This window comes from Anolis sagrei, chromosome X (assembly GCF_037176765.1).
Source record: "Anolis sagrei isolate rAnoSag1 chromosome X, rAnoSag1.mat, whole genome shotgun sequence".
Classification (NCBI taxonomy): Eukaryota; Metazoa; Chordata; class Lepidosauria; order Squamata; family Dactyloidae; genus Anolis; species Anolis sagrei.
In genome coordinates, this window is record NC_090034.1 from 46,255,147 (window position 1) to 46,277,542 (window position 22,396).

Consider the following 22,396-nt stretch of genomic DNA (forward strand, 5'->3'; position numbering starts at 1 on the left):
GTTTTTCATACAGAGTCCGGGCAGATCAGCGCATCACTGAATCCCGTCAGGTGGTGGAGCTTGCTGTTAAAGAACACAAAGCCGAGATCTTGGCTCTCCAGCAAGCACTGAAAGATCAAAAACTCAAAGCCGAGAGTCTTTCAGACAAGGTGGGTGACAAAAGCATTTACAGTAATTGGACTGAGTTGCAGTGAATGGAAAGGTTTCTTTCCCCACTTGTCTCCCTCCTCCTTCGTGGTCTTTGTAACTCAAACAAATGGGCCTTTTACCTGAACAGAGCCGCACTTGAAATGTTCTAGAATATAATACCTTCAGGCACGTAGTCCACCTGCTTCTTCCAGCGCACATCTCTCTGATGTTAGAAAGAAAGTGGGGAGTATCTATGGAAGTGTGAGGCTCAGGCAGAGGGTACAAGACTGTGACCTTGCACCCTGAATAGCCCCAAAGACACAGGGCCAAAACCTTCCTTTTACACCCCTTTTTGCAGTGCAGTTTGGGTGCATCGCAAAAAGATGCCCCAGCTATCTGTGCCTCGTCATTTCCCAGATGTGGGACCCAGAGGCACTTTGGGCAAAGAAAATGGCTGCCTGGCACTTGGGTCTGTTGCACACAATTCCACTGTAGATAGTTTTAAATGGCAAAAAGTAAAGGAGTCCCTGTCTCTTCCTTTTCCCCAGATATTTTCCAGATGGAGGTGGTGGGCATGCTGGGTAGCGAGGGGGGCAAAGTGTGTCAAGTATGTTGGATAAAGGGGGAAACAGGGCCTATGTTCCCTAGCAGATCCCTGATGAGTGGGAACACAGAGCACCCAAGGGACCTCTTGCCCAACTTCCCTTCAAAGTCAATGGTCCTTATGATAAAAGGGGAAAACAGGAGAGAGTGAGACCATGGAAACCTTCATAAATGAGAAGTTGAGGAAGAAAGAGATCAATGCAAACCTCTTCCTTCACAGCATTTCATGTCTCTGCTTTTTAAATGTGTCCTAAATCTCTAGCTCAACGATTTGGAGAAAAAGCATGCCATGCTCGAGATGAATGCACGGAGTCTGCAGCAGAAACTCGAGACGGAACGTGAGCTCAAGCAGAGGCTTCTGGAAGAGGTAATGCTTCAGTGGTTGCCAGCCGTTGTATGTCTTCATTGATGTGCCTTGGACGTGTTTTCACCAGATGAATTAGTTCAGTAGTGCATTCTGTGGTTTGGAGCGCGGGTGGATTTCTGAGCATTGGATTCTCTAGGAAAAGTTTTCACTCTCACCTCAAAACTGCACTTAAACACAATTTTCAAAGTCAGGGTAAAAATAGAAGGGTGGAAGAAAACTTTTTGTGTCCAGTTCACAGACCTCCTGAAACATAATAATAATAATAATAATAATAATAATAATAATAATAATAACAACAACAACAACAACAACAACAACAACAACAACAACAACAACAAATAATCCAGTCACTGACCAACACAGTCAGAATCTTCAGCACTGACATCAGTATGGAGTTCGGCCTAGACAAATGTGCCAGAGTGGCATTAAAGAAAGGGAAAATTACTCACAGCGAGGGCATAGAGATGCCAAACAGACAAACCATAAAATGCAATCAGCCTGAAGCCTATAAATATCTGGGCATACTACAGGTGGACAATATCAAGCATGGGCATGTGAAAAATGTGGTCAGCAAAGAATATATCCAAAGAGTCAGAAAGGATTTGAAGAGCAAATTAAATGGCGGAAATACGATCAAGGCTCTCAATACCTGGGCCATCCCCATCATTAGATACACTGCTGGGATTGTGAACTGGACACAAGCAGAGCTGGATGATCTGGACAGAAAAAACAAGAAAACTAATGACAATCCACTAGTCATTACATCCACGTAGTGATGTCGAGAGACTTTACCTGCCCAGAAAATCAGGAGGCAGAGGGCTTCTGCAAGTGAAACAAATGGTAGAAGGAGAGAAACATGCCCTTGCAGATTATGTAAAAGGCAGTCAAGAACCAACATTGAGGGAAGTCAATAGTAGTAAACTGCTTAAAATGCAAAAGACAAAGAGTGAATACCGTAAAAACACAATCCAGAGCAGAAGAGAAAACTGGCAAAAGAAGGCACTCCATGGACAGTTTCTGGCAATAATGGAGAGCCAAATTGACAAAGAAAAAACATGGATGTGGCTCACAAATGGAACTCTGAAAAAGGAGACGGAGGACCTGATTCTGGCAACCCAAGAACAAGCCATTCGAACCAATGCCATCAAAGCCAGAATGGAAAAGTTGACGACAGATCCCAAATGTAGACTCTGCAAGGAAGCAGATGAAACAATAGATCACATCCTCAGCTGCTGCAAGAAAATCGCACAGACAGACTACAAACAGAGGCATAACACCGTTGCTCAGATGATTCATTGGAACTTATGCCCCAAATACCATCTGCCTGCGACAAAGAACTAGTGGGATCACAAGCCAGAGAAAGTTACAGAGAATGAACACGTCAAGCTACTCTGGAACTTCCAAATTCAGACAGAGTTTTGGAGCACAATACTCCTGACCTCACAATAGTGTTACAAAAGAAAGTATGGATTATCGATGTTGCAATTCCAGGTGACAGCAGGATTGAAGAGAAACAACTGGAAAAGCTGACACGATATGAGGATTTAAAGATCGAACTACAAAGAGTCTGGCACAAGCCAGTCAAGGTAGTCCCAGTGGTGATCGGCACACTGGGTGCAGTGCCTAAAGACCTTGGCCTGCACTTAAAACACAATCAGCACTGACAAAATTACCATTTGCCAGCTGCAGAAGGCCACCTTACTGGGATCTGCACGCATTATTCACCAATACATCACACAGTCCTAGGGAAGTGTCCGACGTGTGATCCAATACAACAGCCAGCAGAGTGTCTGCTGTGGACTCACCTTGTTGTGTTACAAATAATAATAATAATGATAATAATAATAATAATAATGTGTTCGACGTGTGATCCAATACAACAAGCAGAGTGATCTTGTCTGCTGTTGACTCATCTTTTTGTGTTTCAAATAATAATAATAACAATAATAATAATAACTGTTGGATCATCAAGTGCCTAGACACCATCGGGATTTGTAAAAATGTTGGCACTTTTATTGAAAATTTGATGAAGCACTGGAAAACTGAACTGTTTGTTGGAAATGAAAGCTATGAACTTGTCAACATCAGGGGAGGAATCTTCCAGGGAGACTCATTGTCCCCACTGTTTTTCATCATTGCCATGATCCCTCTTACAAAAGCTTACAAAAAACAAACCTTGGCTATCAAACATCTAAGAAATCTCACAAAATTTCACATCTGCTGTACATGGATGACCTGACGCTGTATGAGAAAACCCAAACTGAAATCCAGTCTCTGACTCTCACTGTCCAAATCTTTAGCACTGATATCAACATGGAATTTGGTTTGGACAAATGTTCGACAGTGGCACTGAAGAAGGGAAAAATAATTGAGAGTGAGGGCATAAATATGCCCAATGGCCAAGCGATAAAGTGTCACCAGCCAGAGGCCTATAAATATCTGGGCATAGTACAGCTGGACAACATCAAACATGAACATGTGAAAACTGTGGCTAGCAAAGAATTCAAAGGGTCAGAAAAATTCTCAAAAGCAAGCTCAATGGAGGAAATACCATCAAGGTCATAAACACCTGGGCCATACCTGTCATAGGATATACTGCTGGCATCATAAACTGGACACAGGCAGAACTGGACAATTTAGACAGAATAACAAGAAAACTCATGACCATTCATAATTCACTACATCCTCGCAGTGATGTTGACCGGCTCTATCTGCCTAGAAAGTCTGGTGGCAGAGGACTTTTACAAGTAAAACAAGCAGTCGAAGAAGAAAAACATACCCTGGCAGAATATGTAAAGGAAAGCCAAGAACCTGCTTTAATTGAAGTCAATAATCAGCAACTTCTCAAAGCACAGCCGACAAAGAACCAGTACAAGAAAACCACTCCAAACCAGAGCTGACAGCTGGCACAACAAAGCACTGCATGGGCAATTCCTTGACAAAATTGAAGGAAAAGTTGACAAGGAGAAGACCTGGTTATGGCTCATGAATGGAACCCTGAAAAAGGAGACAGAAGGCCTGATTCTTGCAGCCCAGGAGCAAGCCATCAGAACCAATGCAATTAAGGCCAGGATTGAAAAATCAGCTGATGACCCAAAATGCAGACTGTGCAAGGAAGCTGATGAAACCATAGATCATATCCTCAGCTGTTGCAAGAAAATCGCACAGGCGGATTACAAACAAAGGCACAACTCTGTGCCCCAAATGATTCACTGGAACTTATGTCACAAGTACCACCTACCAGCAGTAAAGACTTGGTGGGATCATAAACCCGCAAAGGTCGTGGAAAATGAACATGCAAAAATACTGTGGGACTTTCGAATCCAGACTGACAAAGTCTTGGAACACAATACACCAGACATCACGATTGTGGAAAAGAAAAAAGTTTGGATTATTGATGTTGCCATACCAGGTGACAGTCGCATTGAGGAAAAACAACATGAAAAACTCAGCCACTATCCAGACCTCAAAATTGAACTGCAAAGGCTCTGGCATAAACCAACACAGGTGGTCCCAGTGGTCATTGGCACACTGGGTGCCGTGCCAAAAGATCTCAGCCGGCATTTGGAAACAGTAAACATCGACAAAATCACGATCTGTCAACTGCAAAAGGCCACCTTACTTGGATCTGCGTGCATCATTCGGAAATACATCACACAGTCCTAGACGCTTGGGAAGTGTTTGACCTGTGATTTTTTGACACGAAATTCAGCATATAGATCTCGTTTGCTGTGACATACTGTGGTTTTGTGTCAGTAAAATAATAATAACAACAACTATACTTTTGTATCCCAACACCATCTCCCTGAAGGGACTTGGGGCGGCTTACATGGGGACTATAGAGTTAAAACATAACACTATATCTATCTGTCTGTCTGTCTGTATACACACACACATACACACACAACATCATAAAACATAATTCATCATACAGCAACAAATAGCTGAGTTTAATGGACATTTCAATAGGGGTGGGGCAGTAGCTTCTGCAATACAACTGCAAGGACAGGGCTGATAAAAAGGTGCAAGAGCCAGATGATAAGTTAGGGCTGGAAGGGCCAAGTAAAATTCATGCATTACAACTACAGGGCAGGGACAATAGTAAAGTGCAAGTACTGAAAATTAAGTTGAGGCTAAAAGGGCCAATTCATCTTGTGAACCGATTAATCAAAGGCACATTGGAAAATATCCATGTTTTTAGATCTGTCCATATTGTTTGGGGCACATTTCTTCATAGACCCAGGTTAAAAAGATGGTTAAAATATTCAAAATGACAGTGAATGGCTTAACAAATCTCTGGATCTGACCTTCTTGATAGCAAGCAAAGCTGCAGCAGCAGATGGACTTGCAGAAAAACCACATCTTTCGCCTGACCCAAGGTCTGCAGGAAGCCTTAGACAGGGCAGATCTTTTGAAGACGGAGAGAAGCGACCTGGAGTACCAGTTGGAAAATATTCAGGTGCACCCCCAATTTGGTTGGGTTTTTTTTGGGGGGGGGGGGTTGTGGGGCAAGGGGATGCTGTACTGGATTCCATGCTGTATCCATTATTGTTATTTCAGTATGCGCCTGTTATGACACCTACCTCTTTTGCATCCTCAAAGGTTCTCTATTCCCACGAAAAAGTGAAAATGGAGGGCACGATTTCACAACAGACCAAGCTTATTGATTTCCTTCAAGCAAAGATGGATCAGCCTGCCAAAAAGAAAAAGGTGAGCTCAATAAATAGTGGGTATCAGGCATGCACATGTGGTTTTTAACATCAAAATCTGGGTTGTAAAGAATATCGGTAGCCAAAATGCGACTCCTGCGGGTTGTCCTTCTGTACAATGGAAGTAGCTGTTTCATCCCTAAATGATTAAACTTTGTGTTCAGGGCTACGCCCTGCTAAATGACAAACATGCCCTAATTTAAGGGGAATGTTGGAATAGTACTTACTTGGGCCTATTGCTACACCTGAGCTCACTCGGTTTGGAGCATTTGGGGAAACTGCATATCCCTCTGCTTTTATGTTGAAGTATGTAAGCAAGCGACCAAAGATGCTTTTGCTTGGGATTGTTGGGTTCCTTTTGGTGATGGCCCTGAGACAGCTGGATCACCGAGAGGGCTGTAGAGATGGCAGAATTGACTCTGTCCAGTTGGATAAGGCATGTCACAAGGAAGACACTGAACACAAATTGGGCCGGGGGAGCTTCAGGTTTCTCCCACCCCACCGTCTCTTTTGAGATGAAGAGTGCCATGAGACCCTCTGGTCTATAGTTAGCTGGGATTCCCTTCCCCTAGTTTAAACCACCACTTACTAGGAGTTAGGAGCTGTCTGTGTGTTTCTGTTGCTAGGGCCTGTTTAGTCGACGGAAAGAGGACCCTTCTTTACCCACACAGGTTCCTCTGCAATACAATGAGCTGAAGGTGGCACTGGAGAAGGAGAAGGCCCGCTCGGCCGAGTTGGAAGAGGCTCTGCAGAAAACCCGCATTGAGCTCAGATCGGCTCGAGAGGAAGGTAGGGGGCCGCTGTACAGTTGCATCTGAAGAGGAGGGTCGCTTTTAGCCCAAACGCCTGTCTCATATCTTTGTCTTCTGTAGCAGTGAAATGTGTGTTTTCTTTTTTCTTCCCCTCCACCCTCCTTGTTTGCTGTTGAGGATCCAAATATAACACCACCCTTGCCTTACTGCAGGCCGTAACTCTTAAGGTTGCGTAGAACCACGGCTGCTCCTTGGGCTGGGAGGAATTCACTAACTATTTATGTGTATCTGTAGCTGCCCATAGGAAAATTACAGACCACCCTCACCCATCCACTCCTGCCACGGCCCGGCAGCAGATCATCATGTCTGCCATAGTCCGCTCACCAGAACACCAGCCCACGCCCATCAGCCTGCTTGCTCCTCCCTCAAGCCGCAGAAAGGAGTCCTCCACACCAGAGGGTAAGGCTTCCGCCGGAGGGGCGGGCCGGGCAAAGAGCATCGCACACAGGACCGCAGCCCTCTCCCGGACTGGCCCCATGGCCTCCTTACCTGAGCTCTAGTAGGCTGAGGAAGACCAATGGTCTCACTCAAAGTCCATCGGAAACGGCAAGCACAGATTCACCCTTGGATGGTAGTTGGGAGAAAGTTCTCTGCAGTATTGCCTAAAACCAAGCACGGTTCCTATGGAATAGGCTCCACTGGATACAATAGAACTTCATTTTTGGTAAATGACCATCAGATATTTTCTGCTCAAGTTCTTTGGTGTCCATTGATGCAAAACGCCTTCCAGGAATTCTGCTCAGACAATGAGAAGGTACCTTGCATCGTCTCTCTTGACGGTCCATTATTGGGAACCATTGAGGGAGACTAGAATGGTCAAAGTTCTCCTTTGAACATAAGAAGAAGCCAACATCCTTTTTGCTGCACTGGCCAACCAGGCATTCAAAGGGAGCCCTCCCTAAGATACAAAGGCAGCAATACCTCCCACTGGTGCCTCCCAGGAATTGATCTTTAAGAGGTCTTTGCTTCCCTAAAGCTATTTGCGTTCATCCCTGGGCCCCAGCCCCAAAGTGACATCCAGTAATTCCTCTATGAGAAAAGTATTCACTCTCCAAAAGTGTTCCTTCTGAGCTTTCTTCCCTAGTGTTTGCTATTGGTGATTGTTGTCACTTTATGAGTGTTTGAAGTGCAGCTTCAAGTGTGCTTTTAGTGTAGCTTCTGTACTCGTCCATGTGGTTTAGTTGTGTGGTCTAGAACAGCTGTATCGTTCCGAAATGGGAAAGTCTACAGTTTTAAAGCTCTCCCCGGCTATGAATGTATTGTGTGGCTTTTGACAAGTCTCTGCTTGTGGCCTTTGCCATTCTGCAATATGGGGCTAATGCTGGCTATTTTACAGGATTGTTAACAATTACTGAGAAAATTATGTGAACTCTGCAAGCTTAGTACAAATGGTAATAATTGTGTTTTCTGTAAACGTCAGATTCACGACTGGCTTATAGAATCATAGAGTTGGAAGAGACCTGTGACATTTGCCACAACATCGCTTTCTGTGTACTTACACTTTGAGTGGGGCCACTATATATCAAGGGCTAAATAGTACTGCCTTTTGAACCCTAGCATTTTAATGTCACCACCCCTTTTGAACTTCACATGGACTTTTACTGTATGCTTAACAATGATTTCTGTGGTTTCTTATTTCTGTGCAGCTGCCACAATCCCTTTTCCAAAGTATGTCAGAAATTGCTTCTAATATATATTTAGGCTATTCTTTTAAAAAGCTGCCAGTTTATCCACACTGAGTTAATTCTACTTAGGGATCAATTCAGAAGTTTTAAGCTCAAGTCCAGGGAATGATTTCAGAAGGCTCAGAGCCTTTAACTGGAACATACAAAAGTGAGAAGGAAATGGGGAAGAACCTAATTTCAGTATTAATTCATCAATTGCTTAAGAAGCTGATAAATCGGCAATGTTGTGTTGGTACCTTCCTTCTTCGATTGCTTAGGGCAGTGGACTTCTGCTTCCAAGTCCTGACTTAACTTTAGCCCTAATGGTGACATATACATGACTTCAGGAGCTTTAAAAGCGAGCTCTTTGTGTTAAGACTTTTTAGTAGACACAAACTAGGCCAGTGTAGGAAGAGTGAAGGGCTGACGATTGCCCTGCTCTTTGTAAACGTTACTTTGCCATTCATTCCTTTCCCCCAGAGTTTAATCGGCGTCTGAAAGAACGGATGCATCATAATATTCCTCACCGGTTCAATGTGGGATTGAACATGAGAGCAACAAAATGCGCAGTGTGCTTGGATACTGTGCACTTTGGACGTCAAGCATCAAAATGTCTTGGTAAGTATGTCGTGCCAGAGGATAGAAGAGAGAGGCTGAGGGATAATGTATTGTTTAAGGCTTTCATGGCCGGAATCACTGGGTTGTTGTGACCTCACAACCTCTGAGGATGCCTGCCATGGATGCAGGCAAAATGTCAGGAGAGAATGCTTCTAGAACACGGCCATACAGCCGAAAAAACATCTAACAGATGAGGGATAATGTCCTGCATCCTCTGAACACTATGCCTCCTTCTCTGTGTGTTGATCCCTGGCCTCCCGATTTGGGGCTGGGCAGGACCCAGATGCTGACTCATCCAGGACAAATTTGTCCCAAGAAGTCCCATAAGAACTGGAAGCAGACGGGAAGCCAGTTACCAGTAGAGTTTGGGGGGCTGCAGGGAAACAGATTTGTCTGCTCTTCAGTCTGGTACTTGGCTTTGAAAGAATCCTGCTGCTCTGTGTACTCAAACTGCAGCCTACGTTTATTTTGGAGTTTTCCCCTTTTGTCCAATGATTTGCAGGCAGGGGGTGAATGGCACCGAATTCAGTAGAGGTTGAATAGACATTGCTGTGCTGTTGTTCCATTTGTTAGGCCTTCTGCAGCTGACAAATTAGACTGGTGCTTTTCATGACGACATTTACACTGAATTTTCTCAAGGCAGGACTTTTCCACATCTAGAGTCAGAGTGCTGTGGAGTTGTACAGAGGTTCAAAACACAGTCTCTTTATTTGCCTTGTTAGAGAAAGGTGCGAATTCCTCTTGCTTACAGCCCTAAATATTTGTCAATAACGACCCCAGCAGAGCACCAGACTGAATGTACCTGTTGTATTTAAAGCACAGTGATCCTAGTTCAGAGCACTGTCTTGGTGGAGAATGGAAACAGAATATTAGCTGCCTCTGATAAATGACAGTGTCCCCTCATAATCACAGGATCCATTGCACCCGCTTTATTTGATGCATTTGATGCATTTATTAACCGCCATTCTCAGCCCATTAGGGCGACTTTATGGTTCCACTTGCCACTTCGTTTTGTTTTGAACCTTTTACAAGCGTCACTCGCTGTCGTCGTTGTTAATTGCAGTTGGCACCAGCTTTTTCACCATCCCTTCCTCCCTCCTCCCTCCCTTTCTTGTTTGAAAGAATGCCAGATGATGTGTCACCCCAAGTGCTCAGCCTGCCTGCCAGCTACCTGTGGCTTGCCCACTGAATATGCCACCCATTTCACGGAGGCCTTCTGCCGAGACAAACTGAACTCTCCAGGCCTGCAGCTGAAAGAGCCCAGCGCCAGTCTGCGGCTAGAAGGATGGATGAAGGTGCCAAGGTATAAACGTGAGTCTCCGCGCTGAAAGGCCGGCCCAGAGCTGCTGCTGGTGCTGGTGCTGCTGCTGCTGCCGGAGGAACCTCCCCACACACCTTGGTTGCATTTGCCTTGTGGCTGATGAAATGCCCTGGGATTGGCACCCAATACCTATCTGGAGCCATCTTTGTCCTCTTTCTGTGTTTCAGAAACAATAAGCGTGGGCAGCAGGGCTGGGACAGGAAATATATAGTCCTGGAAGGAACTAAAGTGCTGGTTTTTGACACAGAAGTAAGAGAAGGTAACCTTTACATCTAACTAGCTTTCATGTCTTCTCTGACTTGGCCTGTCCTCTATCCATCTATATTGCTTTGTCTGAACTAAACCTTGGTTTTTGAGGAAGTAGGTTGGTAGCCTACTAAACAGTTCTTATAATGTTTCCTGTTCAAATAACTTTACCTTGATGTCAAGGAGCCACCATGCCTGTTGAATCTGTGACCCTTTTTGTTGTTGCTGGGTGCCTGGTCTCTCAGGGTCCTAGTCCAATATTCAGTCCACTTTGCATAGCTTGAGAAATAGATCATAGTACAGTCGTGCTTCCCAGCCTGATATCAAAGCCAACTTAATTAGGGGCAGAAGGCATATCTCGTGTGGCTGTAAGTAACCTCCTGAATCTCAAGAGCTTATAAAAAAAGAGCAAATCAGATATTGATATAAAATAATTAAAAAGTAATAAATCCAAATGATAGGAATTATGAAATACCAGAACATAGTGGATCAGAAGTAGGCTGTCACAAATGCAAATTCAGATAGAACAGCTTGACAACATTGGATGCATTCAGGCTTACTGTGCCTCCCTTCCTCCACGGATACATCTAATCCTATCTAATTTCAGAAACTAAAATTGTTTGGACCTTGTTAGCACTTGGATGGGAGAGCACCAGCAAATACCAAGACAAAGCTAGGAGAGACTCCTGCTTGATACCCTGGAGAGTCATTACTGTCAGTCAAAGTTGACAGCTCAAGTCGGTGTGGACCAAGGGCAGCTTCCTATATTTACTAGTGTTATGACTCTGACATTTGTTCCAGTCTTCTGAATGATGCTGAGATGATATTTTTAACATGTAAAGAGTCTCCCCCCGCAGCCTCCTTTCTCAGCCATGTTTTCATTTCCCCTTTATCTTTGTCTCCATTTCTATCTTTGCCAAAGCTGGACAGAGGCCTGTGGAGGAATTTGAGCTGTGCCTTCCTGATGGAGATGTTACTGTCCATGGGGCTGTGGGAGCCACCGAACTTTTAAATACAGCTAAGACAGGTTAGGCAAACCTTATGTCATCAGATCCCTTTGCTTAAAATTGCCTGTAGTAGAACCCATGTTTTGTGCTGCTCCCACTGCTATTGGCAGCAAAGAAGAAACAAATCGTCCCTTCCCTTTAATCTAGTTTGTCCTTGTTTTGTCAAGGAACACGCCTGCTTCCATTTACCAGTATATCTTTTGTGTTTTCTTTGGGAACAACATAGATGTGCCATATATATTAAAACTGGAATCTCATCCTCATACCACCTGCTGGCCTGGCCGGACCCTCTATTTACTGGCCCCCACTTTTCCTGATAAGCAACGCTGGGTCAATGCACTGGAGTCCATTGTGGCTGGAGGAAGAGTTTCCCGGGAAAAAGCTGAGGCCGATGCTGTAAGTTGAATGGTTCTGGGTGGGAATGTCAATGCTGGAGCCCTTTTAGTGTGTTCTCTTGAAAAAAGGAGGAAGACGTTCTCTTTGACCAGTAAAAGACTAGGCAGCCAGTCAGTTTTCTCCACCAGCTCAGCAAAGAGCAAAGCTACTGCCCATTTCTTGCTTTCTAGCTTTTAAGAAACACAGGTTATTATTTGGATGTATAGGCAGTCCCTGAGTTCCAAACATCTGGCCTGCAAACAACTCCTAGATTAGAATGGGGCTGACACAAGAAGTGCAAGGAATCTTCCCCTTGGAAGAAAGGGAAATCCACTCCTAGAAGAGTTATCATCATGGGGAAAAGCTGTCTCCACTGAAGCTCTGTCACCAAGTCTTGTTTCCACAACAAGCCACATTCTTCAAAATCCAATTCTCACAGGGACAGAAAAAAGGGTGAAATCTTCTGAGCAGGGGCCCAGACAGCAAATCAAACACCACAGGGGTGTTTTCCCTTCCCTATGCTATCTAAAGCTTTATATAGATATTTAGCTGGAGTTACACTTAAAATGTGTTCCTGTTTGAACTTACAAACAAATTCAGCTTAAGAACAAACCTACGGAACTTATCTTGTTCGTAGCATGGGAAATGCTCGTAGCTGTTTTCTGTTTCTCATCTAATTGACTCTACTCCCAGCATATGTTTGAAAGCTCTTCACCCAAGTTTTTTTACACACATCTCATATAATTCCTTACTGCAAGACTGAGGGAAAGATAACATAAACTTTTTTCTCTCTCAAAACACTAAAATAAAAGTAGAGTTTCTCTTAAGCAAACACATTGACATGAACCCATTCCTGTGTACCATGTTCAGTCTTTTCCCCACTTTTTCCTTTTCCTGCACAGAAGCTCCTTGGAAATTCTCTCTTGAAGCTTGAGGGGGAAGACCGCTTGGACATCAACTGCACATTGCCCTTCAGCGACCAGGTAAGGACAGGTTGCCCTGCCAAACTGGAGGATCAAGAATTGGGTTTCCCAGAAGGACTTGTTTAGCTTTGGGATAGCAAGTTACATTTCTATATTGGGCATCTCTCTGTGCTTTGTGAATCCAGGTGGTCCTGGTGGGTGCCGAGGAAGGCCTTTATGCCTTGAATGTCCTAAAGAACTCTTTAACCCACGTCCCTGGCATCGGGGCCGTTTTCCAAGTGCACCTCATCAAGGACCTGGAGAAGCTTCTCATGATAGCAGGTAGAGCGAAGCAAGGCCTATCATGCGCCTGAACAGAAAACGCATCCTCTGCTATGTCTCTTCAGCATAACTCTTGCTGCTGGGGATCTCATTCAGCAACTCTGGGCTTATATGTCACCCACACATTTTGAGGTGTATCATGGCAACTGTAAGGATAGAAAATCACTTCTTTTTTTAAAAAAATGAAGAGAGAGATTACGTTGTGAGCTGCACTTAGCCATAAGCCAGAGTTCCAAATGATATCACTTGCGTTGTTTACAAGCGTTGTGCATATACACGCCACCTCATTGTTCCTGCAGCAAGTGAGCTAAACAAACCACCATCATTGTGACAGAGGAACTCTGGCTAGACTCTCTCTTTACAAGCTAGAGTGATAAGACAAGAGAAACCATGGCTTCTGCTGCAGGTATTCAGTATAGAGGTAAATCAGATGGCAGATATTTACATTATGCCAAAGTATAGGATCTCAGTCACTCTTAAGATGTAGAATTTAGCAGTCGATGCCACAATACTTTGGGGCCTTTTAGCTTCCCAATGAAATTGGTGCTCCTACAGCCCTTATTATTACTGACCTATCTGAATATTTTGCAAGTCACCATTCTTCTATATGTAATGATACAGAACTGGCTACATTGCTTTGGAACAATCCTGTTTTGCTATACCTTTCTAGAAGGAATGCAAATACCTTGCATTATGTTTCAGGACATCTTAAAATAGATCCCTTTGCCTCATTTTCAATACAGCCAGAGCACATTCAACCACTGTAGACGTAAAGTGCCTTGTGGAATCAAATCTGGATGAAGCAGTGCTCCTCTGAAAGGCTTGCCCTTTGTTTGTCTTCTCAGGAGACGAGAGGGCCCTGTGTCTGGTGGATGTGAAGAAAGTGAAGCAGTCCCTAGCACAATCCCACTTGCCGGCTCAGCCGGATGTCTCGCCCAATGTTTTCGAAGCTGTGAAAGGATGCCATCTTTTTGCTGTGGGCAAGGTAAGATCAGCAGACTTTATGTTAGCAAACTTAGCCTCAAACCTTTGGTGTGAAGATCATCCATCAACCATTTCTTTAAAACACTTGTTCATGGCCCTTCAGAGAAGTATACAACATTGAGACAGTAACATCAAACAAACGAAAAACCTCCCCAAGAAAGTTCACCTTTACTGGGAATGTTTAGGCGCTTGTCTTTTATAGTACATAGAGAGTAGTATAATGACTGGGAAGTTTGGGTTCTCTGCTGCAGAATTGTCTGTGGTTGATAACAGGTGGATTTGATGTGGAAGGTTTTGCTCGCAGCTCTTCTCCCTCTGTGCTTGCTATATATCATTTCAATCAGTGACCACCATTAAAACAAATCCATCTCCAAGTTAAATTTTACCTTCCAAGATTATTACCGGACTTTCTCCCACATACATGAATGGCTGCCACTTGTGCAAATCCCCTTGTGGTGCTGTTCACCTTGAACCGCCTTCCAGAATGTCTGCCTTTTGCTCCCTCCCAATTCCTCCATTTCACAGGGCCCTTGAGTTCACCCCCCCCCCCCCCGAACCCAAAATCCCCATGCCTTACTGCAACTCCACTTCCTACAGAATCGAAACACAAGCACTTGGAAGAATCCTCTTGTGCTTTCCTGCTTCTCCTTCCTGCTTCTTTTCTCCTTGTCCAGTGTTAAATTTCAGGTTGCAAACTCCTCAAGACACAGAGCCATCTTCTTTCACTCTGTAAAGGGCTGTACAAGCAAGAGATGGTGATATCAAAAACAATGGCAACAGAGAGGGGTGTGGGGTAACCTCCTTGTTTCTTATGATGGGCCTCTGGAGCCTCCTACCCTTGAAAGCCGATGTCTTCCACCCATTGTGAGACAGTATGTTTTGTCAGCCACACTGATCGCAGAATGTGCTGAAGATTCACTGGGAAAGAGAATAAATAAGTTTATCAATTATTGTGTGTCCTTGTGCAATAGCATATTGTGTCCCCTTAGAAGAGAGTGTAGACAATTTCTTCTTGTGAACAAGTGAAGTGTGCTTTTCTCTCTGTATAATAACGGAGGTGGTTTGTTCATAGCTATTCCTGGTCCGCAAGAATCTCCTATAGTTTCTAAAAGAGCTTCTCTTTTGTGTGCAGATTGAGAACGGACTCTGCATCTGTGCAGCCATGCCCAGCAAAGTAGTGGTTCTGCGCTACAATGAAAGCCTTAGCAAGTTCTGCATCAGGAAGGTACGGTTTGCCCTTCTGTTTCCTTCATGAGAATCAGAGGGAGTGTTTCTTCAGAATCAATTCCAACAGTGGGTCGTTTGACCTTGCTTCCATTAGCTTCCAACTATACAATTACTCAAGCTTAGAAAGGCCAGGTCTGGGAAACCTTAGGTGATGGCAGCCATGGTTCCCATTAAAACTCTGAGCAGAGTATTGGATAATGAAGCAAAGTAGCTAATCGTGGGTGGTGTGCTTATGCTTTTGTGTTTCCCACTTACAGGAGATTGAAACCTCCGAGCCCTGCAGCTGTATTCATTTCACCACTTACAGCATCATCATTGGAACAAACAAGTTTTATGAAATTGAGATGAAGCAGTATACACTGGATGGTAAGGCTGACTTCCTTAGCACTTCCTTAATGCTAACAGCCGTGGAGAGAAATTGGAGGCTGGTGGTGTGTTTGTTCTAATATTTGTAATGAAATGTGCTGATCTCTTGTTCCTTCTCTTGATCTTAGAGTTCCTGGACAAGAACGACCACACCTTAGCATCCGCTGTGTTTGCTTCCTCTAGCAACAGTTTTCCAATCAATATCATCCAGGTGAATCCTGCGGGTCAGAGGGAGGAGTATCTGCTCTGCTATCATGGTAAGTGGGGTTTGTGACAATGAGGGGGTCTGTTGAACTCCTGAGGTCAAACAGATACTTGGACTGTGAAATCTTTGGTCCCCTCCTCCCTGTTTGCTGCAACTCTTAACCCTCCCTCCCTTCTCGCTGTTCTTCCAGATGTAAGAGGGGCCCATCTGCTGGGTATGAGTGAGGGCACTCACTGTACTTGTCCCCTGTTGGGTCTTGGTTAGGCCTCCATTCCTTCTGCTCCCCAGCATTAGTGGGAGCGGCGGAAGGGGCAGCTGCTCCAAAGCAGTGCTATTGCGAAGAGAATGAAGGGTCTGGCCCACTTCTCACCCTCCTGGGAGGATTCCAGAGTGAGCAAGCGCTGTGCCCTTCTTGCTTCCTTTCCAGTTGGCGAGGCTGTCTCCTGGCCAAGTAGGTTAAAACAATGGATGACCAGAGCTTCACAAAACACTTGGGTCTCCCAACAGACTCCTGTTTCTATTCTGTTTCTATTCGGTTTCTCTTCACCATTTGAAATTCGGCGACTGATTTTTGCTTTTTGCCCTGCAGAGTTTGGTGTCTTTGTCGACTCCTATGGGAGACGCAGTCGCTCAGATGATCTCAAATGGAGCCGTCTGCCTTTGGCATTTGGTAAGCGCTGATTGCTTTGTTTTTCATTGCATTACTGAGCATGCATCCTGGCCCAGTGCTTTTGGATCCTGGAGATCATAGAAATAACAAAACCCATCATCTTTCCCAGCTAAGATGGTTTTCCAGGGTGTTTCCCACTGTCTAATGAGTACCTTACCTTGCCCAGATTCTCTCTTTGCAGCAGGTTAATAAGTAGAGCAGCCTTCAGTCTCAGGGCTCAGGGGACAGGTACCCACTCCTCCAGAAAGGCTCTCAGTCTGTCTTGAGGGAATGCCACTGTTGTTGGGGTTTCTTACATTTAAACTAAGCTCCCTGGAAGCTGGGGAGAAAAGGTAATTGCTTGCTGGAGATTCCTGTTCTTTGTGAGTTGGGAGGACTTTGTCTCCTGTCTTTGGGCCGAGAGTCTAGAGTCCTGGTCATGTACTCCACTCCTGTCCTGTCACCCCCTTTTTTGGAGAGTTTCACATTTTTCTGGTTCTGTTCCTTCACCATATCTGGTGTTTGTCCTGTACTTGTTTTCTGTTCTTTTCCTTGGTGATGGGCAGGGGGTGTCTTTTCCGTTTGGGATGGCAGGCATTTCCATCCCTTGGAAGAGACATTCTTGGGTTTGGTTCTCTCTTTCTGCTGCAAGGGGAGGACCGCTCCAGAGGGTTCTCAGAAGCAGCAGAGGGATGGTTTTCCTTCTTCTAACTTGAACCCGGAACTAAACTGCTCATGCTCTTCTCTTGCAAATCCACTTGCATTCCCGTTAACGTTTCATTTTTGTTCCTGGCACTCTTGTAGCCTACAGGGAGCCGTATCTGTTTGTGACACACTTCAACTCCCTCGAAGTCATTGAGATTCAAGCTCGGGCCTCCCTTGGGTAAGCGAGTCCATGTCTTCCATGGCAGTGGGGTCCCGGGTGTTCTGAAATGTTGATCTATCTGCTGGGATGCAAGCTCAAAACCCTTTCTTCTCTTCCCCCGGCCCTCAGAACTCCAGCTCGAGCTCACTTGGATATTCCCAGCCCTCGCTATCTGGGTCCGGCCATTTCATCTGGCGCGATTTACCTGGCTTCTTCGTATCAAGACAAACTACGCGTTATTTGCTGCAAGGGGAATCTGGTGAAGGAGTCCAACAATGAACACCACCGGGCGTCTTCTACCACACGCAGGTAGGAAATGATTGGATTTTTGCTACTGGATATGTCTGGCATCACATAAGATCCAGATTAGGCCCCTGGTCCATGAGTCTCTGAGGCAGGAGCAGGCAAGGCATGTCAACCCAAGGCAAACAAATGTTTGATCCCCAAATGAGTAATATGGCAAAGGGTGGGAGTTAGAGCAACTATACTATAAAGCTCCTCCTTTCTAGTCCCAGAATGGAGTGGGTGAGGAGAGAAGGATTTTATTATGTTTCATGTGCTACCTTTTTTAAAGTAAAGTTTTGAGACAAATTGAGGTGACCGGGGCCAATCAAAATGAAAGGACTAGTCAAGACAAGTGATGACCTAGGAAGAAACCTTAGCTTTATCTGAAAAGGTGTGTGCAAGGAAGCCTGAGTGTTTGTGCCCTCTGCGCAGTTTGAGCCATCAAGTCATGCAAGAGACAGTCAAGGAGAGAAGTACTGACAAGGAAAGCCAAGACCCTTTTGCACTCAGTATCATGGATGGTGCCCTTGGGTCAGGAGAGACTAGGTCATGAGAAGAGGGGAAAGGAGCAGTTCAAACTCAGAAGAGGGCTGTGAGAAAGTCTTTAGAGCTGTGGGGGGCAGGTGGTAATGCGAGTGTCATCGTTAAAATAACACTTGGACATTCTGAGAGTTGGTAGAGCATCTACTGGAAGACAACCATCAAAGGCAGAAAGTGGCCTCTATGGAAAACTATGGAAGAGGTGTTATTCCCTAGCAGGATGAAAGAACAGTTGCAGCAATCCTAGGCTGTCCAGATGGTCAGAAAAGGAATGCAATTGCAGTCAACAGCATCAGAAGCAGTTAAAAGGACAAGGACAGAAGTGGCTTTTGAAATATTCTCTTTTAAGGGAGAGCTCTCAGTGGGATACAGACTGTAGCAGCCAGATCATATGGATCTGAGAGTGGCTAAACAAGCAAAAGGAGAGGCAGTAAGATGGTAAAATGCAAGTCCTAGTGTGCAAAACAAAATGAGGTAAAGGGGAGGGGGAGCAAAGGGGGGGGGAGTAGTAATTCTGTATTCATATACCATTGGATGATACATGAGATGGTATCCAAGACAAGGAACATGAGAGGACCAAAGTGGAACCAGTGTAAAGTCAGGCAAGAGCAATAGGTTTTCTTGTCTTCCTTCCACAGTCCAAAGGCCTCCAGAAAGACTAAAACTTCCCCATTTGGCCTTCCTGGCTGGGGGGTCATGGCAGTTGCAGGCCACTACATCTGAAAGTTACATGGCTAGTGAAAGCTGTCCTTTGGAGGCTTCTTGGGGGAACTGGTAGCTTTTCAAACAGAGTGCGACGGTTTTATGCTCAATGGATCTATAGGGCCAGGGAACGCATGGGGGGGGGGGGGAGGGTTGAATTGTTGCAGATAAACGTGTAACTTTGAGGTTTTTGTCACTCAGCTGTCCGCGTCCATTGTTTTTGAATGACAGCAGCCCAAATAAGAGGGGTCCCCCCACCTACAACGAGCACATAACCAAGCGGGTAGCCTCCAGCCCCGGGCCCCCGGAAGGTCCAGCCCATTCCCGGGAGCCAAGCACACCCCACCGCTATCGAGAGGGACGGACGGAGCTGCGTAGGGACAAGTCACCCGGGCGTCCACTAGAGCGGGAGAAATCTCCTGGCCGGGTCCTGAGCACCCGCAGGGAGAGGTCCCCTGGGAGGCTGTTTGAGGAGAGCAGCCGGGGAAGGATGCAGGGGGGGGGCGCAAGGACTCCCCTCTCCCAAGTCAACAAGGTAAGCTGCGCATGTGTATGGGGCTGCCGGTAATCCTCCCAGGCCCGCCCACCAACCGGGGAGAAGGGCATGCTCTCTCTTTCACGTAGACGGCTCGGAATTGGACCCAGGACGTGAGTGCCGAGTCTCTCTCTGGAAAGATTCTCTTGTTCGCTGCACTTTGGCCGAAGCCGTCTGTCCCGTGGAGCTCTGAGTGTCGAAAAGGCAGACTCTTTTTCTTAGTGGGATGCTGTGCTTGAGAGAGCATGTCCTGAGCTCTGTCCCAGGGGTCCCTTCCCGTCAATTTACATCCCGCCCCCCTCTGCTTTCCTTAACAGGTCTGGGACCAATCTTCAGTATAAGCTACACAAGCCTTCCCCCGACCTTGAACTGCAGGAAGACCCCAGGAAATGTACTGAGTGGGCAGCCATGCTTCTTCCTTTGCGGCCCAGCCACCCCAGCCAGCCCAACCCCTCTGGGCCCCAAAAGGGTTCTGGCAACCGGATCCAATCCGCCAGGACTCTAGTTGCTTGCAAGGGAAATGCTCGCATCTCAGTTTCTTTTCCTACCGCTTCCTGCAGTTGGGTTTTTCTCTCCTTTCTTCCCCCAGCTCCCTCTTTTTGGGCACTTTGTACTCCCGTTGCTCTTTCAAAAGCAGTTCATACACTTTTTATACTTCGCGTTGAGCCTTCAACCATCCCCGTCCATGAAGCCAGACGGGGTGGGGATCTCACCCAAGCTGGAAAGGTATAGGCTATCAGCATTTGGGGAAACGATGCTGGAGGTCTGGGAAAGGCCTTGCCACCAGCCGAGGCCTCGGCGGTTGTGTCTCAGTACCCAGCATCATTCTAGCTTCTTCTGCAGAGCTTTAGAGAAATCTCAATCAGTTTAGTCCATCTGCTGCTTCTAAAACCCTTTGGAATGTCACATTCCAAACAAAAGGAATTAAAAAAACCCAGCCAACCCCAAACGAAGGAGAGAATACTATAGCCGTTTGGTGCAGCTCTGTGGCTAGCCGGGTTACGAGGAAGGGAATGTCCTGTTTCAACTCCCCCCTAACAGCCCTTGATCACCTAGTCACGTGGTCACTGCCCACTCCCCTCTTCTGCCCTCGTTGCAGTCAAGAGGTGTTAAACCCCCTGCCCCTTACCCAGGTTTTCTGCATGGCAGCTCCCTGCATGCTTAACTGCAACACCATCGTCCTGGCTGCGGTCTCCTTTTCAGTTGCTTTGCTCGATATTGTATCTTGTACCTCCCGTGTTAAACTGAACTAAAGCCTTTATAGATTTAATGCTGCAACGATAACCATCCTTGTTTACTGGGGAAACAGGCACTGAAGGGAGAAAGAGCTCTGGTTCTTTGAGTCCGCGACAAACAAATTCCACGAGGCATGATGACATTCCCATCCCTGGCCAGCATTGGGCAGGATCCTGTTCGCAAAATGTGCCACTGTCCTGGGAGAGGCCCAAGCCAAGGAGATGCCTCCTTGCTCCCAAAGTCGATGGAAGCAGCACTCAGCTGCTCCAAATAAGAAACCGTAGGAAGCAAATAAGAACCATGCCCAAAAGAGAGACTAAGAAAATCAGTGTGGCATAAACCACTGCTCCTGGCAGCAAAGAGAACGGGCAGCCTTGACAAATCCCAAGCCTTTTGTCATCACTTTTTGCCACAAACACAAGCCCTCTCTTGCTGAGCAGAGAGGGTCATTTCTTTCCAACTCAGGCTTTGTCCGTTCAATTAGCTTTAGCTGCCTTCCACTCCCTTTCTCTCTCTCTCTGGCCTGATCCTTTTCCCAGCCAGTGCTGCCCTACTGGTGAGGCCTCTCCATCTCCCATTGCGCCTGGGCCCTTTGGGGGGTGGGGTGGGGTCATGGCTAACAAGGTCTGGTCTCTTGCGTAGCGGGCTATTTTATACCAGATGGTCTGTCAGGAAACATGTGGAGATTTCTGCCTCTGGGTCTTGGGTGTCTCGAAAGGTGTTTACGGCGTTTTCGCATCTCATGGAAACAAAAAAAGTTCCTCATGACCTGAAAACTCGGCTTGTCGAGTCCTAAGAGTGTAAATCTTGTGTCTTGTTTGTGAAACGCTTCCTGCTATAGAATAGCTCAAAGGACTGTACATATTTACAAGAAACTTTATATTCGTAAAAAAAAGGGGGGGGGGAAGAAATCCGTTTCTACTTTTTTATTGTAAAGTGTGCATTTGTTTTTTCCGAACCACGAGCCCTTTGTCGGATGGGGGGTTGCAGGAAAGGTGCCTTTGGCTGCCGCTGCCCAAGGGACCTTGCCCCGACCCTCCGGGATCCCATGAACAAATACTGTAATGTGAAATGTGCAAGCAAACGCTTGTTAGTGGAAATGAGGTCTGAGGCTTTATTACAAAATAGAAGTTGCCTGCATTTAAACAAAAACAAAAATCAATTTGCCTTCATCACCTTTTTATTACTGCAGACAAGAGCAAGGAATAATTTACACCTGGAAAGTGTTGAACTTGTTAACCGATAACCAAATAAAAACACACAAACTCTCTGTCTGGCATGGTACAGTGACCTTTTCCTTCCCACAAGAGCAGCAACAGATAAGGCCTGGGGAGCCTCTCCCTTCACTGTCCCCTCTCTCTGCCCACCCTTCCCCTCCCCAAGCCTTCAGAAGTCACCACTGCCTTTAAGAAGGGACCTTTGGAGTTGTGATGTCCTAATCTCCACTTACCGTCAGCCATACAGAAGGCCTGTGGGGCGCAAAGGTAGGATAGAACTATCTTAGTCAGAAGTAACATTGGGAGCTGAGTTGCAGGAAGACAGGCGCAGGAGCCTCGCTCTTAGCGCAGGACAAAGCTGCCTGGCCTACTAACTCAGAGAAGTGCTCAAGTTCCCATTGCCATCATCAGTGTGTTAGTTCCTCTCTCTTCATGAAAGCCATCTGCCCAGGTTAGCTGTTGAGGAAAGCCCTGCTCAGGTCTTATGCCC

General features: G+C 45.9%; 1 protein-coding gene across 9 annotated transcripts in view; it reads left to right on the forward strand.

The window, feature by feature from the left end:
• Window positions 1-21,959, forward strand: part of CIT (citron rho-interacting serine/threonine kinase) — a 125,166-nt gene extending 103,207 nt beyond the window's left edge. For 4 of the 9 annotated variants that reach the window (XM_060785393.2, XM_060785398.2, XM_060785394.2 and 1 more), the window contains 22 exons: window positions 14-149; window positions 995-1,099; window positions 5,418-5,558; window positions 5,702-5,809; window positions 6,435-6,597; window positions 6,855-7,019; window positions 8,765-8,902; window positions 10,025-10,205; window positions 10,391-10,482; window positions 11,392-11,496; window positions 11,703-11,872; window positions 12,754-12,834; window positions 12,960-13,095; window positions 13,941-14,080; window positions 15,212-15,304; window positions 15,564-15,672; window positions 15,801-15,929; window positions 16,467-16,547; window positions 17,331-17,409; window positions 17,521-17,700; window positions 19,120-19,453; window positions 19,771-21,959. In XM_060785393.2, the coding sequence (XP_060641376.2) occupies window positions 14-149; window positions 995-1,099; window positions 5,418-5,558; window positions 5,702-5,809; window positions 6,435-6,597; window positions 6,855-7,019; window positions 8,765-8,902; window positions 10,025-10,205; window positions 10,391-10,482; window positions 11,392-11,496; window positions 11,703-11,872; window positions 12,754-12,834; window positions 12,960-13,095; window positions 13,941-14,080; window positions 15,212-15,304; window positions 15,564-15,672; window positions 15,801-15,929; window positions 16,467-16,547; window positions 17,331-17,409; window positions 17,521-17,700; window positions 19,120-19,453; window positions 19,771-19,794 (2,890 nt within the window). In that variant the 3' untranslated portion in view covers window positions 19,795-21,959. The remainder of the gene's footprint in view (window positions 1-13; window positions 150-994; window positions 1,100-5,417; window positions 5,559-5,701; window positions 5,810-6,434; window positions 6,598-6,854; window positions 7,020-8,764; window positions 8,903-10,024; window positions 10,206-10,390; window positions 10,483-11,391; window positions 11,497-11,702; window positions 11,873-12,753; window positions 12,835-12,959; window positions 13,096-13,940; window positions 14,081-15,211; window positions 15,305-15,563; window positions 15,673-15,800; window positions 15,930-16,466; window positions 16,548-17,330; window positions 17,410-17,520; window positions 17,701-19,119; window positions 19,454-19,770) is intronic. The other 5 variants (XM_060785395.2, XM_060785396.2, XM_060785397.2 and 2 more) reach the window with 4 other exon arrangements.
• Window positions 21,960-22,396: the final 437 nt, after the last annotated feature.